General features: G+C 37.6%; 1 protein-coding gene across 1 annotated transcript; it reads left to right on the top strand.

Annotated features, from left to right (window-relative positions):
- The first annotated feature begins 2235 nt into the window (after positions 1 to 2235).
- On the top strand, positions 2236 to 17801 carry LOC310732524 (uncharacterized protein). The gene is made up of 7 exons (XM_083553166.1): positions 2236 to 2328; positions 6455 to 6584; positions 8200 to 8293; positions 9114 to 9238; positions 14261 to 14403; positions 15081 to 15278; positions 17574 to 17801. The coding sequence occupies exons 1-7, from the start codon at positions 2318 to 2320 to the stop codon at positions 17680 to 17682; spliced, it is 810 nt and encodes a 269-aa protein (XP_083409292.1). The 5' UTR covers positions 2236 to 2317; the 3' UTR covers positions 17683 to 17801.
- The last annotated feature ends 810 nt before the right edge of the window (positions 17802 to 18611 follow it).

Below are 18611 nucleotides of genomic sequence, written 5' to 3'. Positions count from 1 at the left end.
CTTCTACGATAAGATTGAGGAAATCCACCAGACCTTTACTTCCACCCAGACTATGCCTTCATTACACAGCAAGAAATCCTCTACTTTTTCATTGTATAATTTCTTAACCATAGCAGGAGAAGAGCTATTGCAAGTCATCAAATCTTGCAATTCCACCACCTGCCCGCTAAAGCCAATCCCTTCAACTACGCTCCAGACCATCTCAAAAGACCTCCTGCCATTCCATCTCCACACTCATCAACAGGTCCTTAGCACCTGGCCATGTCTGGAAACATTTCACCTAATGGCAAAGACTCTCTAAGGAAATTGGGTATTAAAATTGTTGCTTTCCACAAATATGGCCTAGGCTATAAGAAGATCGGTAACACCCTGAAACCGAGTTACAGTGCAGTGGTCAGGGTCATACAGAGGTTTTCCAAGAATGGTTTCATTCTGTTGATTTTAATTTAAAGAAGGCCACGAAGAGAACTTTTTTCGGATCCTCATAACCAAAATAATCAGATAAGGGTGGCCAATTAATTTTACTAGAAAGTTAAGTAAAATGTGAGTACCAATTTTCATATCATACATTTGATGTAGAAAACAATCCAATGCTATGCTATGAATTTGCCATGATGTAAGCAACGCTAAGCAATTCATAGCAAGTGTTCTCACATTGTTTTGTGTTCTGTTGTTGATGATCTTTATCATCAATATTTGCACACTTTGTTGTGCATTATCTTTTAAGTATCAGGTCTGTATCTGGTATCCGCTAGTCCAAAGAGCTCCGATACTGGTAACATAGTGAAAATAAAACATTAATGTATGTCCCAGTTACTTCATTTATTGATGCAACGCCTGCATAAAATGCCTAAATTCAACTGCTAATTTGCATCGCAAGTTTGAGAAATTATTGAGAAATTTGGTTATGCAATGCTAGTCAGATGTAGTTAGCAAGCTAGTGACAGTAGCTTTTCACTGCTCTGATGTGTTTTTGATTTCACTTTCCACTAGCTTTTGTCTGAGATAGTGATAAACATAAAGGAAACCCGTTACATTTATAATACATTTAAAAATGGCAGGATCCTGTCTCATCCTGCTAGATTTGAAGGTCATCGATTTAATATTTCTAAGGACACTTCATAAGAAACTGCACTATCTGTCATCAGGAAGCATCACTAAAGCGCAACCATACCTAGAATGCACTGTTTGCCTCAGATATGCCTGCAAGATATCGAGCTGGCATTTAAGGAACATTTTAGCCAAAAAAAAAAAAACACGTTTTCTTATCCTAAATATCAACGATTAGTGAAATGAAAAAGATTAAAGGCTGAAGGATATGACAGAATGTGTGTTGTGAGGCTGAAGGACGTGCAAGGAAGTCTAATCATCTGATGACATTGGTATGCTGAGCAGATGCGAACATGCAGATAATACTGCATTGTCATTGCCATTCACTTTGCAGGCAGAAATTAATGAAAAGTCATTGAATTCATAAAACGTTGGCTTTAGAGCATATTAAAAATGTGATTCAGTTCAGTGGCACATAATGGCTAAAATCTTTCATATTTTAAAAAATCACACATCATAAAAGATTGAACCATCTGTTGTCGACAAGTTAGTAAAGCTCACTTATAAGTAAGGAACTGTATTAAAGTCTGCTGTGCAGCAGGATAGCAAGGACAGCAATATTTAAGGTTTTGTATGGCCAATAAAATAAACTGAAATTATGCAGGGCTGAAGAATACCTTGAAGGAAGACGCATATTGTTTAAGGATGTGCAACCTTGAAGTCTATGAGGTAAATAAAAGATAATGTATGTGAAATTAAAGTATGAAGGACATTTTTTATTGAAAATAAGCTGTTAGATATATTAGATTTGCTGCACTATTGCCAAACTTTTGATAACCTGTTTAAAGGTTTACTCTTAACCATAAAGGGTTTGTTTTTAAATAGCTATACTGTGCCATGTGGCTGCAAGCCATCTATATGGACACAATAGAAATGTTAAATTGAAAAGTTGAATTGTTTATTTGTTAGTTGTTTAGTTGGATTGTTAGAGTACTATAGAGGAAAAGTACCGGGAAGCCAGACTAGCCTAACCTCCTGTACTCACAAGCAGGTAATCTAGCCGAGGTCACTATCCAGCCATGACCCGAGGCTCATGGACACATAGGACGAAAGGTCGCCTAGCAACGAGTCGCACATGCTTCAGGCAGGCGCCATTTCGTGGTTGGAGCAGCTAATCAGTCCCAATGGGAAAGCAGACCCTCTCCTCGTTAAACGGAGCTTCTCTGCATGGTTTAATTGCCAAAAGAATTCATTACGACTGTAGGACATGTCCGAAAGGTAAGTAATTCAATTCTTGTGTGTTTTGACATATATTCTTTCTGCAATTATCTTTAGAAAGTTAGTGTCCCTTTAACTTCGCTATAGTAGCTTAAGTATTTGTTGAAGTTTATTTGGGATCTATACGTGCCTACGTCTAAATGTGACAATACAATTTTGCATGCTTTTAGTCTAATGACAGTTCTTTCACAAATGATAACACCTGCCTTATTGCTACGCTGTAGTATGGGCTCTCCAGCTTTAGTCGGGTGAAGAGTTCAGAGGTCAGGGTAACCTAAAGCTTAAAGAAGGAGGTCAGAATTTCAATCCATTGGCTTCCAGTTACACGGGGATTACACCTGATGCTCAAAGCCGCATGCAAGAACCCTGCTAAAGATACTGCACACTGAGGTGTCCGCTATAATGAATGATTATTACATTATAATTGCTGTCTGTAGCTGCTATGTGAAGAATTTATTTAGTATTATCTCCTACAGGAGATTACATTTGCTTTTCAGACAGAAATTTGAGACATCAGATATTCAAGACAGCAACTTCATTTATGCATGCAAGATACTTAGTCCCTGGGAAAAAAAAGATCATTGCAGAGAGAGAGCCAACATATAACAAGACAAGTTAATTTACGGATTGATTAATTAAATTAAATGTTTTTTATTAAAATACAGTTTATTTTATTTCATAAATCAAATTCATTGACATACTGAATGTTAATAGTTTACAGTCAGTGGTACCAACTAGGGCTGCAACTAACGATTATTTTGATAATCAATTGATAAAAAAGAAAATGTATTAATAAGATACAATTTTGCTTATAATAACTATATAAAACCTTAATTCATTGTATTTATGTATAAAAATATACTTAAAAAAAATTCTAAAGCCACATATTGACTTATGTTTAAAATTTGACATTTTAATGTTTATAGTAGTTGCTTGTTGAGGAGTACATGCAGGGGTTTTACTTCTTTTACCAAAAAAATAAATAAATAAATAAATTTGTTGGGTTGTTTCTTTCAGTAAAAAGAAAAAAACAGCATTTGAGTATGCAAGGTGAAGCAATTTGTGTAAATCAACATTTGTATTGTTTTTACTGATAATTGCAAATGGCATGTTGACAGTCATGCTTAAAAAAATCCAAATAAAATATAATAAAACAATGTTTTGACAATGCACAGGTTTTTCTTTTCAGTTGTAAAGATTTATGCATCTAGAGTATATAATTAAATTTATTGTGTACAATAATTAAATAATATATGCATAAATTAAATATACAAACATTGAAAGAAACGCAGCAAGTTAACAGGCTTAATTACAAAGAAAGAAGAAAATATGCATTGGTGTACAAATGCATAAGCATTCGCTGAAATCCACAAGAGTGACAAAAATGTTTAATCGTTTACTGCCGCTGTTATTTGCGGCTTTTAGATTTTGTTTGTTCACACTGTTTAATTTAATACATGTGCAAGTGAGCTGATTGTGCAACCTGATGCACGCGAGCCAAACCAGAACAGATCTGGTGCGACTGAATGTTAGCAAACAAACATGGTGATTAATGATTGATAAAAAAAAATACTTAGCAGTGATTCATAATTAGGAACAATCATAGACAGTGATTCGTTGCTGGAAACATTGGTGATCAGTGATTGTTCATTGGGAACAATAGTCATGGGTGATCAGTTATTGGGAACAATAGGGATCGGTCATAGAGAAAAAACTGTAAAAAGTCACTGGGGACTTAATTGGTACTTGACAAAAAATACTTATCAGTGATTGATACTTGGGAATAATGGTGGTCAGTGATTGGTTGCTGGAAACAATGGACATCAGTGTCCTGTTATTGGGAACAGTGGTGGTCAGTGATTATTTGTTGGGTATAATGGTGATCAGTGATTGGTCACAGAGAATAATCGTGATTAGTAGAACATTGGCAAGTGCAATTTTACACACTGACTGAACCTGCTCCCAGAACTCCTGTAGCCAACAGCTGGGAGATGAGCTTATGAGTGTTATCACGTACAAGACATAGATTCATATATGTATATAGTATATATACAGTAGTATACGTATATATATATATATATATATATATATATATATATATATATATATATATATATATATATATATATATATATATATATATATATACAGTGAGGAAAATAAGTATTTGAACACCCTGCTATTTTGCAAGTTCTCCCACTTAGAAATCATGGAGGGGTCTGAAATTGTCATCGTAGGTGCATGTCCACTGTGAGAGACATAATCTAAAAAGAAAAATCCAGAAAACACAATGTATGATTTTTTAACTATTTATTTGTATGATACAGCTGCAAATAAGTATTTGAACACCTTAGAAAGTCAATGTTAATATTTGATACAGTAGCCTTTGTTTGCAATTACAGAGGTCAAACGTTTCCTGTAGTTTTTCACCAGGTTTGCACACACTGCAGGAGGGATTTTGGCCCACTCCTCCACACAGATCTTCTCTAGATCAGTCAGGTTTCTGGCCTGTCGCTGAAAAACACGGAGTTTGAGCTCCCTCCAAAGATTCTCTATTGGGTTTATGTCTGGAGACTGGCTAGGCCATGCCAGAACCTTGATATGCTTCTTACAGAGCCACTCCTTGGTTATCCTGGCTGTGTGCTTCGGGTCATTGTCATGTTGGAAGACCCAGCCTCGACCCATCTTCAATGCTCTAACTGAGGGAAGGAGGTTGTTCCCCAAAATCTCGCAATACATGGCCCCGGTCATCCTCTCCTTAATACAGTGCAGTCGCCCTGTCCCATGTGCAGAAAAACATCCCCAAAGCATGATGCTACCACCCCCATGCTTCACAGTAGGGATGGTGTTCTTGGGATGGTACTCAGCATTCTTCTTCCTCCAAACACGTTTATTGGAATTATGACCCAAAAGTTCTTTTTTTGTCTCATCTGACCACATGACTTTCTCCCATGACTCCTCTGAATCATCCAAATGGTCATTGGCAAACTTAAGACGTGCCTGGACATGTGCTGGTTTAAGCAGGGGAACCTTCCGTGCCATGCATGATTTTAAACCATGACGTCTTAGTGTATTACCAACAGTAACCTTGGAAACGGTGGTCCCAGATCTTTTCAGGTCATTGACCAGCTCCTCCCCTGTAGTTCTGGTCTGATTTCTCACCTTCCTTAGGATCATTAAGACCCCACGAGGTGAGATCTTGCATGGAGCCCCAGTCCGAGGGAGATTAACAGTCATGTTTAGCTTCTGCAATTTTCTAATGATTGCTTCAACAGTGGACCTTTTTTCACCAAGCTGCTTGGCAATTTCCCCGTAGCCCTTTCCAGCCTTGTGGAGGTGTACAATTTTGTTTCTAGTGTCTTTGAACAGCTCTTTGGTCTTGGCCATGTTAGTAGTTGGATTCTTACTGATTGTATGGGGTGGACAGGTGTCTTTATGCAGCTAACGACCTCAAACAGGTGCATCTAATTTAGGATAATAAATGTAGTGGAGGTGGACATGTTAAAGGCAGACTAACAGGTCTTTGAGGGTCAGAATTCTAGCTGATAGACAGGTGTTCAAATACTTATTTGCAGCTGTATCATACAAATAAATAGTTTAAAAATCATATATTGTGATTTCTGGATTTTTCTTTTTAGATTATGTCTCTCACAGTGGACATGCACCTACGATGACAATTTCAGACCCCTCCATGATTTCTAAGTGGGAGAACTTGCAAAATAGCAGGGTGTTCAAATACTTATTTTCCTCACTGTATATATATATATATATATATATATATATATATATATATATATATATATATATATATGTATATATACGTATATATACACGTGTATATATATATATATATATATATATATATATATATATATAGTCATCAATTATAATAAAATCACCATATCTAGCAACAAATTCACTTACAGATACTGATTATAGTATAGTATAGTATAGTATATATACAAAATATATCTATACTGTGGTAAAAAAAAAAGAAAAAGTTTTTGGACCTTTTTCTCGTAGCGTTACGGTGAAAATGTGCATTTGAGAGAAAAAATGCTGTGTTATATAAGCTAAGATGTTCCACTCATATTTGCTAAATTTTTTTTTTTCTCTTCCGATTCAGTTCATCAGGAGTGAACACCAGCAGTGGCAGTTTCCCTAAATCACATTGTTCTCATTACTCTGAACTCAGTGGTACACACACTCCTCTCTCAGTGGAGCACACAACAGACTCCGGCATCGTCGCCACTCCAGTAAGCCTCTACACATAGGAACTGCACAAAATATCACCTGTTAACTGAATGTGTTACTATAATACTTATACAATATGTAACTGAGCCCTTTAATTAGTCACTTAATACGTAAAACTTAAGTATTCTTAGATTCTATAGATGAGAGCAACTGTGTGTTTTGATCAATTGTACCATTTACTCAAAGCATTTTAGTTCAATTGATGCAGCTCAAATCATTTGTTAAAAAGCAGGAATCTGTGCTTTTTGACACAAGAGACAAGGTGTAAGATTTTCCTAGTAATAATAAGCCTAGATTTCCCATGGGCTCACCACCTGCAGGAGGGACCATAAGGGACAGTGCTGTGAGGATTGGGCAGCAGTCGAGGCGGGGGCCTGCTTAGACTGCTGCCCCCGCGACCCGAATTACGGATAAGCGGGAGAAAATTAATGAATGTATGATAATAAGCCTAGAGTAAGGATTATAGTAAATATTGAATAAGCAAGCTAATAAACAACTAGGCACTTGCTTTTATATAAAGCCGGTAAAATAACAGGCATCGAAAGCATAACAGGAGATCAAGATTTCTCTTTCATGTTGGAAACTTGCTGAATGTCACACAACTGTATTAATGATTATACTTTTTTTTCTTCAAATAATGACATCAATGTAAAAAATTTGTTTTAGGCTTTTTAGGTATTCGCTATACGTGTCCTTGTGAATTGTCTGTTAGTATGGAAATTATGCCCAATTAGTAAAAGTGCAATATAAAACTGTTGTCAGAAGTGCTTATATAAAAATAAATTCACAGGTTCTGATTTGAGAATTCACCAGCATTATAGTATTCAGTAAACCTATAAACTGTAAACGAATGTCATTGTATTTGAAATACAATTTTTGCATCACATCTCAGAGCTCATAGAAAGCTTTGCCCGAAGTGAATATGCAAATATGACAAGAGTGAATAATGAGCAAGTTGAAGAAGACTATTATACTGTAAAACAATTAGACTCTCTTTATTATTGTTTTATTTCCAGTGAAAATAAAATGCGTAAAAGAACATATTTAGATGTAGTTGATTATTTAATGATTCTCTTCGAGCTCTTGTAGACATTTGTTTAGTTTGAGTACAGTGAAATGCTACACTGTAAGGGTTAGTGTAAAGGGCCATCCATGTGGATCAGGTTACTGGACACTGTTGATCCATGAATACAGACACACAGTCAATGTGAAGGTGATCCCACTCCCTAGAATGGGTTCACCCGGTGCATGGCAATTTTATCATTAATAATCAAAGGCAGCATTTTGACAGGGTGAATGGCCCTGATTTACAGTCAACAGTCTTATAACATTCTCTCGTCCAACTACCCTTTAATTATGAATAACGTTAATATTTACCTGCATTTCACAGTATCTTTTTATACAGGTAGTAAACATACCAGACACGATTTACAAGAACATTAATTATAAATGTACTGAGAGCGTATACTTCAGCTGCATTAAGTCCCCTTTTATACTGCCTTGAGTGTATAAATCTTTATAAAGAATAACAGCATGGGCACAGTACCGACAGTGTTTGAGCACATTGTAAGAAGTAACTCCTACTTTCTGTATTTATTTGATTCAAATTTCATTCAGCTGCCATCCAGTCGATTTAAATTTACCTCATGGCATCAGATCGAAGAAACTGATGTCCGTGGAGACCAGTTGGCCTGTCCAAGAGTCAGAGAGGGTAAGAATTTTCTTTTCTAAATGGCCCTGCCCTTGCCGTGCTTTCTATTTTAAATATTCCACTTCTTTGCATAAAATAAGTCTTATAGGTTGCTTAGCAAGTGTGTTTTGACACATTGTCTAGCAGCCATGCAAACATCTACTTTGATGTACACACACAGATTTTGGTCGTAAGTAGAGTAGGTTATGTGTACAGTACTGTGAAATTATGCCGGAAGCTGGTAAAAAAATTAGGATTTAGGTGAGGTGACTGGGCAGGCCATTCCATGATAGATAACACTCCAGATGACTGTTTGCTCTTTAAATAACACTTACAGTGCTTGGACCTGTGCTTTAGGTCATTGTCTTGCTGTATGTTAAAGTCGGTTCCAATTAGACGCAGACCAGGTGGAATTGTATCACGCTGAAATATGGAATGGTAGCACTGTTGGAATGTTGGAAATATTGAAATAAGTTTCCAGAATTCTTTGCTCCAAAACAACCCCAAACCATTAAGCGTCCACCTCCATTTGTTTGACTGTGGGTGTGAGGCAGTCTGCTAACATCATCACTCCTGTTTCTATCTTACATAAGTTATTTTGTTAAAAATAAAAATGTCATATTCTGACTCATCTGTCCATAGACCCTCCAGTCATTCACTGTTCAATTCTTGTGTTTTTGCGTTTTTTGCCTGTTTTGTTGCATATAAGCAAAAGAAACATGAATGTCTTGAAAACAATGTTTTAAAAGGCTAGATCCTTCCAAACTTTTGAACGCACTGTACAGTATAATGCAGTCTGATATAGTATATTGTGAGAACAGTCTATGACCTTATCTAACAGGACCTGTAGAAGATGAGCATGCTCTTACGAGTGGGCAGATCTTTGACGGCAGGAGAAGGAGGAGGAGAGAAACTGATGAGCAGACATGGGAGGAGAGGCTGCAGGAAAACTGGGAGAACTGTTTGGTGAGATGTTTTGACATTCACATACACACACATGCACACACACAGGAATATTTGCATTCTTTACCCTCTGCAATTACTTCTACAATTCTAATATTGTGCAGTAGATCCAGGCTGTGAAGAATCCATTTGCAGTTTATTAGAGAAACAGCACAGATAATACGAAACTTCCAAACGGAACAATATTAGAATATATGAAGTATCCAAAGGTGAAAAAAGAAAAAGTCTATGGTCACATTTCTTAAATAGTTTCTTAGGGTAAATCTACTGAAAAAAGCAATCTAACAAGCTCTCCAGGCGCTCAGTAAGCAACCGCCGGCGGACTTGCAACTACATCGATCGTGGTTAACTTTCTGAGTTTCACAACTAAATCGAAATACTCCACAAGGCCTGGTAAATGAGCTTTGATAATGACTTTGTGACTATAATGACTATAATGACCCAAGTTCTCTAGATGAGGCAGGAGTTTGGAGAGATACATAACATTTGGAAAGGCAGTGGTGTAAAAATTAAAACATTGTACCCGACTTGTCTGAAGGTGTTGTACAACAAAATAGAGGTCACCTACAACACGATCGAGGAAGAACTACAGGACATGTATAAGAGACAGAAGTCGCAAAAGTACACACATCCTTTATTTAAGTAGGAGTACAGATACTAATGTTTTAAAATACGCAGGTAAAAATGTAAGTACTGACTCTTCTAAGTTTGGGCTCTGACTTAAAAAAAAAAAAGTAAAAAGTAGGTAATATTACTACCTGTTTTATTGTCATGCTGGTAACTGGATGTCACGTCATATTAATATTTGAGCTGTTAATTGATAAAAAAATTTTTTATCGCGATTAATCGAATGTATGTTGTGAGTTAACTCACGATTACTTGCAACGTTGTCACACATTTTTTATACTTTAATCAACAAGGGCATGGACAAATATTGATTTGCTTTACGCAAATGTATTTACATTATTCATGAAACCAAACTTAACATAGAGCATAAAGACAAAATATTCTTGTAAAGGTTTTAAAGTAATTATTGTGTTTTTTTTTTATTATGTAAATCATCAGGACACGTAGCCTTTGCCATGTTTCTGCATGGACGGTTCATACCGGAGAAACTGCACCTCATAACTGTCATACGGATTACATACATAATTAGAGAATATTTGTAATCAATGTAAATTGGTTTATAAAATTTTTTTATTATTATTTTAGACCTTTAGAGCCTTGTATTCATGTATTTATTATGTCTATGAGGCAGTAGTTTACTGAACGTCAGGTTGTTTTATTTATGTGTCTGTGAATAGAGATGACAGAGATGTCAGAAAGTGCACCGTGTTTGCTTTATTTTACAAAAGCACAGCGTTTTTGTTGATATTATTTAAAAAAAGCCACAAAATGCACCGGTGTGTTAACCCAGAAGGTTAATTGTCGAATGTGTGCGTCATGGCAGATAATTAAAATTGATAAAACCGGTGCTGTTAAAATTAATTTGCGTTTTGACAGCCTTAATTAATATATTAATACAATATGAATTAAAAAGTTACCTAATGAATGTATCCAGGCTGAACATCCACCATCTAGAACACAAGCAGAGAAAAGATGATGAAGAACAGGTGATCAGGAAAGTCTCTGTTCTCTGTCATGTTTACATTGCTGACTTCCTCTGTATCCCCATACTTCTTGTAACCTTCTGTCCTGCTTGTTGTTAGTTTCCTAAACTAGTCTACGTCTGTGGTGTGTAAGAGCCAGAAAATTATACACCAGTGAATTGAAAAAGCTGTGCAATGACAGGAAATAGGTTGATGGAGGTTTGGACAGGGTGGGTAGTGCAGTGGATCCCTAGGAGTCCAGTGCCAAGTGAGGTGTGAATCTATTTAAGAAGTCTGGGGCACAGTTATGTCATGCAGGCAGTTCAGTGGAGCAGGTTACCTCCTCCATAAGATTCCAACAGACTGGTGTGAGGACTACTGAGGGTGGCAGGTTGGGTTCAGGTATTAGTGTCTTGTTGATGGGGTCATAGCGGTGTGAAAAGGCATCTGCTTTGCCTTTCCTTGTGCGTTCATTATGTACTCTAGGTTTCAATGGTCAGTGATCACTTGGAATAGGTGCTGTGCCCCCTTTAACTAATGTCTCCACTATGGAAAGTGCCTCTTTAATGGAAAGTAGTTCCCAGTTTTACACGTTATAATTGCTTTCTGCTGGGGTTAACTTCCGCGGTGCTGTAGTTCCTGATGAATAGTTGATAAAAGTTTGCAAAGCCTAGGAATCTTTGAAGCCTGATGGACATAGAGGTCATAGGCCTTGGAGTATACTAAGATGTAGTCAACATATACGATGACTCAAGTGTTTAGTAGGTCCCAAAAGATTTTATTCATGAAGGCCTGGAATGGGCCATGCAGCATTACCTGGTACTCATAGTGCCTCCTGTGGTACGGAAGGCAGTTTTCCATTCATCCCCTCCCTGAACCAGACAAGGTTATATGCAGACGAAGAGGTCTATTCGGTAAAAAAGCGTGCCTTTCGTAGCTGTTTAAGGGCAGATGGTACTAGCGGGAGTGGGTATGGCTACCATACTGTAACAGCATTCAGGCCACAGTAGTCAATGCAGGGTCTTAATTCCTCCTCCTTCTACTCCACGAAAAATAATCTTACTGCAGCTGGGGATGTGGAGGGACATATAAATCCTGCTGCCACTGCCTCCTCTATGTATTCTTAAATTGCTTAAGTGTCTGGTGCAGAAAAGGGGTATAACCAGCACCGGGAATGTGCCATATTTGGGAGCAGCTCAACCATGCAGTCCCATTAAAGATGAGGGGGTAGTTTTAGATCGTGTTCCTTGTTAAAGACCTCACTCAGGTCCATATATTCTCTGGGGATGTGGAGAGGTTTAGTGGGTTCAGGGCTTTCTATGGACGTGGACTGGTGGGGGAGGTAAATGTCCCTGTCCATGCAGTGTTTGAGGCAGTTGGGGGACCAATGTAGCAGTCCGACAAAGATGGTGGCACGTGCACAATGCAAGGCCCAGCCTCTCTCTAAATTTCGTGATTAGATTGAGGACTTTCAGAAATTTTACAACAGGAGACACTTCCAAGTCTAAATTAATGTAAACCGAGGTAGAGAGGGTCTCCAGCTTTAAGTTCTTCGGAGTTTACATCTCTGAGGATCTGTCCTGGCACCAGAAAATTTTCAGCTCTGGTACACAAAGAGGGCAATCCGCAAGGCAAACAAGTCCGATAAATCACAAAGAGTAGAACAAACAGTGGTAATAAACAATAGCGAGGTCGGTGCACAATAAGGCAATGATCAACAATCGGGAAACGGCTCGATATGCACTAGAAGGAAACAATAATTCGTAAAATTATACGATAGCTCATAAGCATTAGCATGGCTTATGAGCCATAAACATATGAAGTGACCATTGACCCGAGGAAGTGGTGATTGTATTAAGAATTGTTACAAAGTTGTAGTCATTCATTTAAAATCTTAAATATGTACAGTATTCAAATCTGTCATAGTTATGTTGTCACCCGAGGTATTTCTTTGCTCATAGGGGTTATATGTGCAAACCAATTGTCACTACACAATTATTATTTAGTTCCTGATAAATTAAAAACATAACATTGAAGGAGGGTGAACAATTTTTAATACCTAAAATAGAAATAGCGAGAAAAATATGTTTTTGACCAAAATTATTACATTGAATAAGCTAAAAGGACTGTGTTTTGCTCTTCTGCATTGTTCAGCACTAAATGTCTAAACAGTAAGACTTAGGTCTATTGTAACACAGTGATAATGATCATTGACCAAAAAATAAGTAATAAATGAATGTCAAAAAAGTACTCTTTGCTGCAGTTTTACATTTAAACACCACCTTTCCTTTCCAAGGACAACGCATTATTCCTCTTCAGGGTTGGCAGGTCTGTATTAGTGCTGGGATAGAATGAAAAATGAATGGTATGTTGAATAGCTGCTGGGCTATTTTTTTTAGATATGATAAAAATGCTAGGTTACGTGACATACACAAAACAAGATTTTAGTCCCTCCATATCGCTATGTAGATGATCATGGTTTCTAAGAAAGTGACAGCCTTTAAACCAACCCTAAAATCAAATAACAAATGTGATGCATTTTTTTTACATACTTCCTTAGGATGCAGAAGCACTGGATACTTTTCTCTACATCATGTACAATCTATTGATAACTATCACTGAGATTACACAGCCTTATCGGTTATAATTTTGTAGAAAAACTCTTTCAGTTCATTTTGATGAACTTCCTCAGTTATTTTATTAAAAGAATTAATTGGGATAAATATTTCGATTTAAGTCAAGTCTACACTACATATACAGCATTTAGCTCACACCCTTCTCCAGAGCAACATCAAAAGTGCTTTGACTCTCTATCACTAAATACATCAACGCTCGTTCACTAGGTTACAGACTCAGGATACCATCAGATTAAAACTCTATAAAATTATAGCACACTTTTTTTTTTTTTTTTTTTATAAACTAAGACAAAAATATAGGGGGAGTGGTGGCTCCAGCGGTTAAGGCACTGGGTTGCCGATCAGAAGGTCTGGGGTTCAAGCCCCGTATCGCCAAGCTGCCACTCTTGGGCCCTTGAGCAAGGCCCTGACCCTCTATGCTCCGGGGGTCCCTTACGAGGGAAATATCAAGGTCCGTGACGTCGGAGTGACGTGGGGCCGCCTTCCCGTGGGCTCACCACCTGCAGGAGGGACCGTAAGGGACGGTGCTGTGAGGATTGGGCAGCAGTCGAAGGCGGGGGCCTGCTTAGACTGCTGCCCCCGCGACCCGAATTACGGATAAGCGGGAGAAAATGAATAAATGAAAAAAAAGACAAAATATTATCATTAGCTGACGGAGTGAAACATAATTGTTATGTATGTTTACTTTTTCTTTTCACTAATTTTCAGTATTATTGTGCAATTGTTTCTATTGTTGTGATTTGTTGCTAAACATGACATAAATAAAGTTCATTCCAACTTCCTTTTTTTTTTCTCTCTAGGAACTGAATCTGTCTTACCAGGATCTCGGAGATGCGTTTCAGTTGGAAAATTTCAGGCGAATCCTGAGAAGGCTGATTCGAGTGGAGCGCCTGCAGCTAGTAGACAATGCACTCTGTGACCTCAGTTCCATCCGACTGCCAAGGTGTGTGAGTGTGTGTGTGTGTGTGTGTGTGTGTGTGTGTGTGTGTGTGCGCGCGCGTGTATTGCTGCATTCACCTTATCCTGAAAGTGAGAAATCGGAGCATGGTATTATTTTAATTTCCTTTATCTTTTTTTTTTTCTTGTCCGAGATCAGGAATAATGCATTATGACCTTTTAGACCTCAAATCCAAGCTTATGTTTTTTGTGTATTCACAAAAAATAAAGACAAATACAAAAAAAAAAAAAAAAAAAAGAAAAGACATGCATGGAAAAATATAAAAGTGTGGACTTTATAAAGGAGAAATAAAAATCAGTAATAGAATAAGAAGAAATGAAAGAGCAAATTGAATGAAAATAGAAAGAAAGCAGAACATATGGAAGGAGTAAAAAGATTAAAGATATAAGTAACTAAACAAAGAACGCAAAAAGATCAGCAAAGTTAAAGTTAAATCAAGTTAAAAATTAAGTAAAAATCAAGAAAAAAGGATTTGGATTTGAATAAATTAAAATGTTAATTCATTTAATTAAAATTGTATTGTATAAAATTAATTAATTTATGTAAAATATTTTCATTTACAAATGTACAAAAATTATAATATCAATAAAAAATTTAATGTAAATAGAAAAGTGCATACTTTTGCCCACACTAAATATCTGTGATTATTCTGTCTTGTGTAGATGTAAAAGTCTGAACCTGCACCGGAATCACTTGAAGTCTCTCGCTCAGCTGCCAAAGATCCCTGCAATTGAGAACCTGTGTGTGTCTGAAAACAACATCAGCAGTCTGACAGAGCTGAAGCTGCTGGAACACACGCCACTGCACACACTCACACTCAGACAGAACCCCTGTGAGTTCTTGGAGGACTACCGATCACGGTAAGAGATAGACAGGAAACACAATCTTTTTTTTTGTAGCTGTCCATGACATGCTTTTATAGAAAAATAATCAACTATAGTGTGTTGTGAAGTGAAGCAGAATCACTGATACCTCCCAAAGCGTCATTATTTTCTTATGACAGTATATATAAATTCTATTCTTTATTAAGTAAAGAATTAATATTTCATACATTTATAAAGTAATGGAAAGTGTGTTAGAGTAGTCAGGATCGATTTGTGATAGAAGAGTGTCTGCGAGAGTGAAAGGGAAAGTTTATAGGACTGTGGTGAGACCTTAGATGTTGTATGGTTTAGAGACAGTGGCACTGAGTAAAAGACAGAATGTGGAGCCGGAGGTACAGTGAGGAAAATAAGTATTTGAACACCCTGCTATTTTGCAAGTTCTCCCACTTAGAAATCATGGAGGGGTCTGAAATTGTCATCGTAGGTGCATGTCCACTGTGAGAGACATAATCTAAAAAAAAAAAAAATCCAAAAATCACAATGTATGATCTTTTAAATATTTATTTTTATGATACAGCTGCAAATAAGTATTTGAACACCTGAGAAAGTCAATGTTAATGTTTGGTACAGTAGCCTTTGTTTGCAATTACAGAGGTCAAACATTTCCTGTAGTTTTTCACCAGGTTTGCACACACTGCAGGAGGGATTTTGGCCCACTCCTCCACACAGATCTTCTCTAGATCAGTCAGGTTTCTGGCCTGGCCTGTGTTTGAGCTCCCTCCAAATATTCTCTATTTGGTTTAGGTCTGGAGACTGGCTAGGCCACGCCAGAACCTTGATATGCTTCTTACAGAGCCACTCCTTGGTTATCCTGGCTGTGTGCTTCGGGTCATTGTCATGTTGGAATACCCAGCCTCGACCCATCTTCAATGCTCTAACTGAGGGAAGGAGGTTCCCCAAAATCTCGCAATACATGGCCCCGGTCATCCTCTCCTTAATACAGTGCAGTTGTACAGAAAAACACCCCCAAAGCATGATGCCACCACCCCCATGCTTCATAGTAGGGATGGTGTTCTTGGGATGGTACTCATCATTCTTCTTCCTCCAAACACATTTAGTGGAATTATGACCCAAAAGTTCTATTTTGGTCTCATCTGACCACATGACTTTCTCCCATGACTCCTCTGGATCATCCAAATATTCATTGGCAAACTTAAGACGTGTCTGGACATGTGCTGGTTTAAGCAGGGGAACCTTCCGTGCCATGCATGATTTCAAACCATGACGTCTTAGTGTATTACCAACAGTTACCAGGAAACGGTGGTCCCAGCTCTTTTCAGGTCATTGACCAGCTGCTCCCGTGTAGTTCTGGGCTGATTTCTCACCTTCCTTAGGATTATTGAGACCCCACGAGGTGGGATCTTGCATGGAGCCCCAGTCCGAGGGAGATTGACAGTCATGTTCAGCCTTGTGGAGGTGTACAATTTTGTCTCTAGTGTCTTTGGACAGCTCTTTGGTCTTGGCCATGTTAGTAGTTGGATTCTTACTGATTGTATGGGGTGGACAGGTGTCTTTATGCAGCTAACGACCTCAAACAGGTGCATCTAATTTAGGATAATAAATGTAGTGGAGGTGGACATTTTAAAGGCAGACTAACAGGTCTTTGAGGGTCAGAATTCTAGCTGATAGACAGGTGTTTAAATACTTATTTGCAGCTGTATCATACAAATAAATAGTTTAAAAATCATATATTGTGATTTCTGGATTTTTTTTTTTTTAGATTATGTCTCTCACAGTGGACATGCACCTACGATGACAATTTCAGACCCCTCCATGATTTCTAAGTGGGAGAACTTGCAAAATAGCAGGGTGCTCAAATACTTATTTTCTTCACTGTAGCAGAGCTGCAGATGCTGCTGTTTTCATCAGGAGTGATTAGGATGATCAGGATTAGAAATGAGATTATAAGAGGAAGCACTCATGTAGGACGTTTTGAATACAAAGGTGAGGGAGGCGCAATTTAAATGGTTTGGCCATGTGCAGAAGAAGGATATGGGGTATATCGGTAAGAGAATGATGAGGATGGAGCTACTACTCAGGAGGAAAAGAAGATGACCAAGCAGGAGGTTTATGGATGTGGTGAGGGAAGACATGCAGGTGGTTGGTTTAAAAGAGGCGGATGTGGAGGACAGAGTGGTATAGAGAGACAGATCATTCACTTTGGCGACTCCTAAAGGGGAGCAGCCAAAAGAAGAAGATTCCTTACAATTGTTATAAATATGATCAGAATCAATGAGAGTGACTGTGATTGTATTTTTTGTCCTTTCGCAGTGTGTTCTTCTATTTGCCAAAACTCAAAATTCTGGATGGCATTCCAAAACTGCCAGAAGATTCTGTGCCTCCCTGTTCCCAATCCTCCAGGCTTTGCATCATTCTGTGACATTGGCAGATCTCATACAGGATGCTCGGGCCTAATAGATAGGAGGCATGAAATGCCATGATGTCTTCTAATATACTGTACTCGAAATGAGACATATGTTCTGATTCTAAAATGCACTGTTTGTATATAATTTGTCTGTTTGTATTTCAAATTAAAGCAATCTATTTTTTTTTTGTATTGTCTGCATCCTGTTATATTTCAGTTCAAACCATAGTATATTTATCAGAGATTCAATCAGCATCCGTCCTTCAGTAATAGCAGTTCAAACAGTTCATTACTATTAGCTAATAAAAGACATTCTAAGTGTGAGTCACATCAAACCTATTGTGGTGTATAAAGAGCATTAATCTATATATATATAAAGGTCAAATACCACTGACTGACTCACTCACTCATCACGAAATCTCAAAAACCACTGAACGGATTGCAATGAAATTTGGAACATACCTTCCTCTTGGGTCTTAGGTGCTCACTAAGAAAGGGTTTTGAAAAATTCGCCCTGGAGCGCAGCTAACTCGCGAAAAACGGGATTTCTCACGCATTGTAAATTCTTCGAAATAACATTACGGATCCTAATGAAACTTAGTACATTGTTTCTTATAAGATGTTAGATGCACGATAAAAATTATTTTCAAAGTAGTTTGCCCTGTATCGGTACTACAAAGGGGTAGTACGTTATTTGTTGACGTTATTTCTTTGGAGGAAATTTAATAATTAGCTAAAGGTGCTCTAATAATTTTTATTAGGGCTCCCTCGATGTAAAATAAGTCTTTAAGTGAATAAGTGTTTACTGGATGAAGATTTTCTATTTGAGTTACAGTCAAACTATAAAAATGAGTGTTCAACCATCACGTACTCTCTGTACGACTAATATACAAAGTCAGTGCAGTAACAGTAAGTAAAGACAATGGTTTACAGGTTGAGGCCTG

This window comes from Silurus aristotelis (genome assembly GCF_946808225.1).
Source record: "Silurus aristotelis genome assembly, chromosome: 10".
Lineage (NCBI taxonomy): Eukaryota > Metazoa > Chordata > Actinopteri > Siluriformes > Siluridae > Silurus > Silurus aristotelis.
Note: the sequence above shows the minus strand (reverse complement) of the source record. Positions and strands in the feature narration are given on the sequence as shown.

What these genes read in the sequence shown, in the direction of transcription:
- LOC310732524 (XM_083553166.1), top strand. An exon ending in CTGTCCAAGAGTCAGAGAGG is followed by an intron (nt 8,294 to 9,113) that starts GTAAGAATTTTC and finishes CTTATCTAACAG; the next exon opens with GACCTGTAGAAGATGAGCAT. An exon ending in TTGGAGGACTACCGATCACG is followed by an intron (nt 15,279 to 17,573) that starts GTAAGAGATAGA and finishes GTCCTTTCGCAG; the next exon opens with TGTGTTCTTCTATTTGCCAA.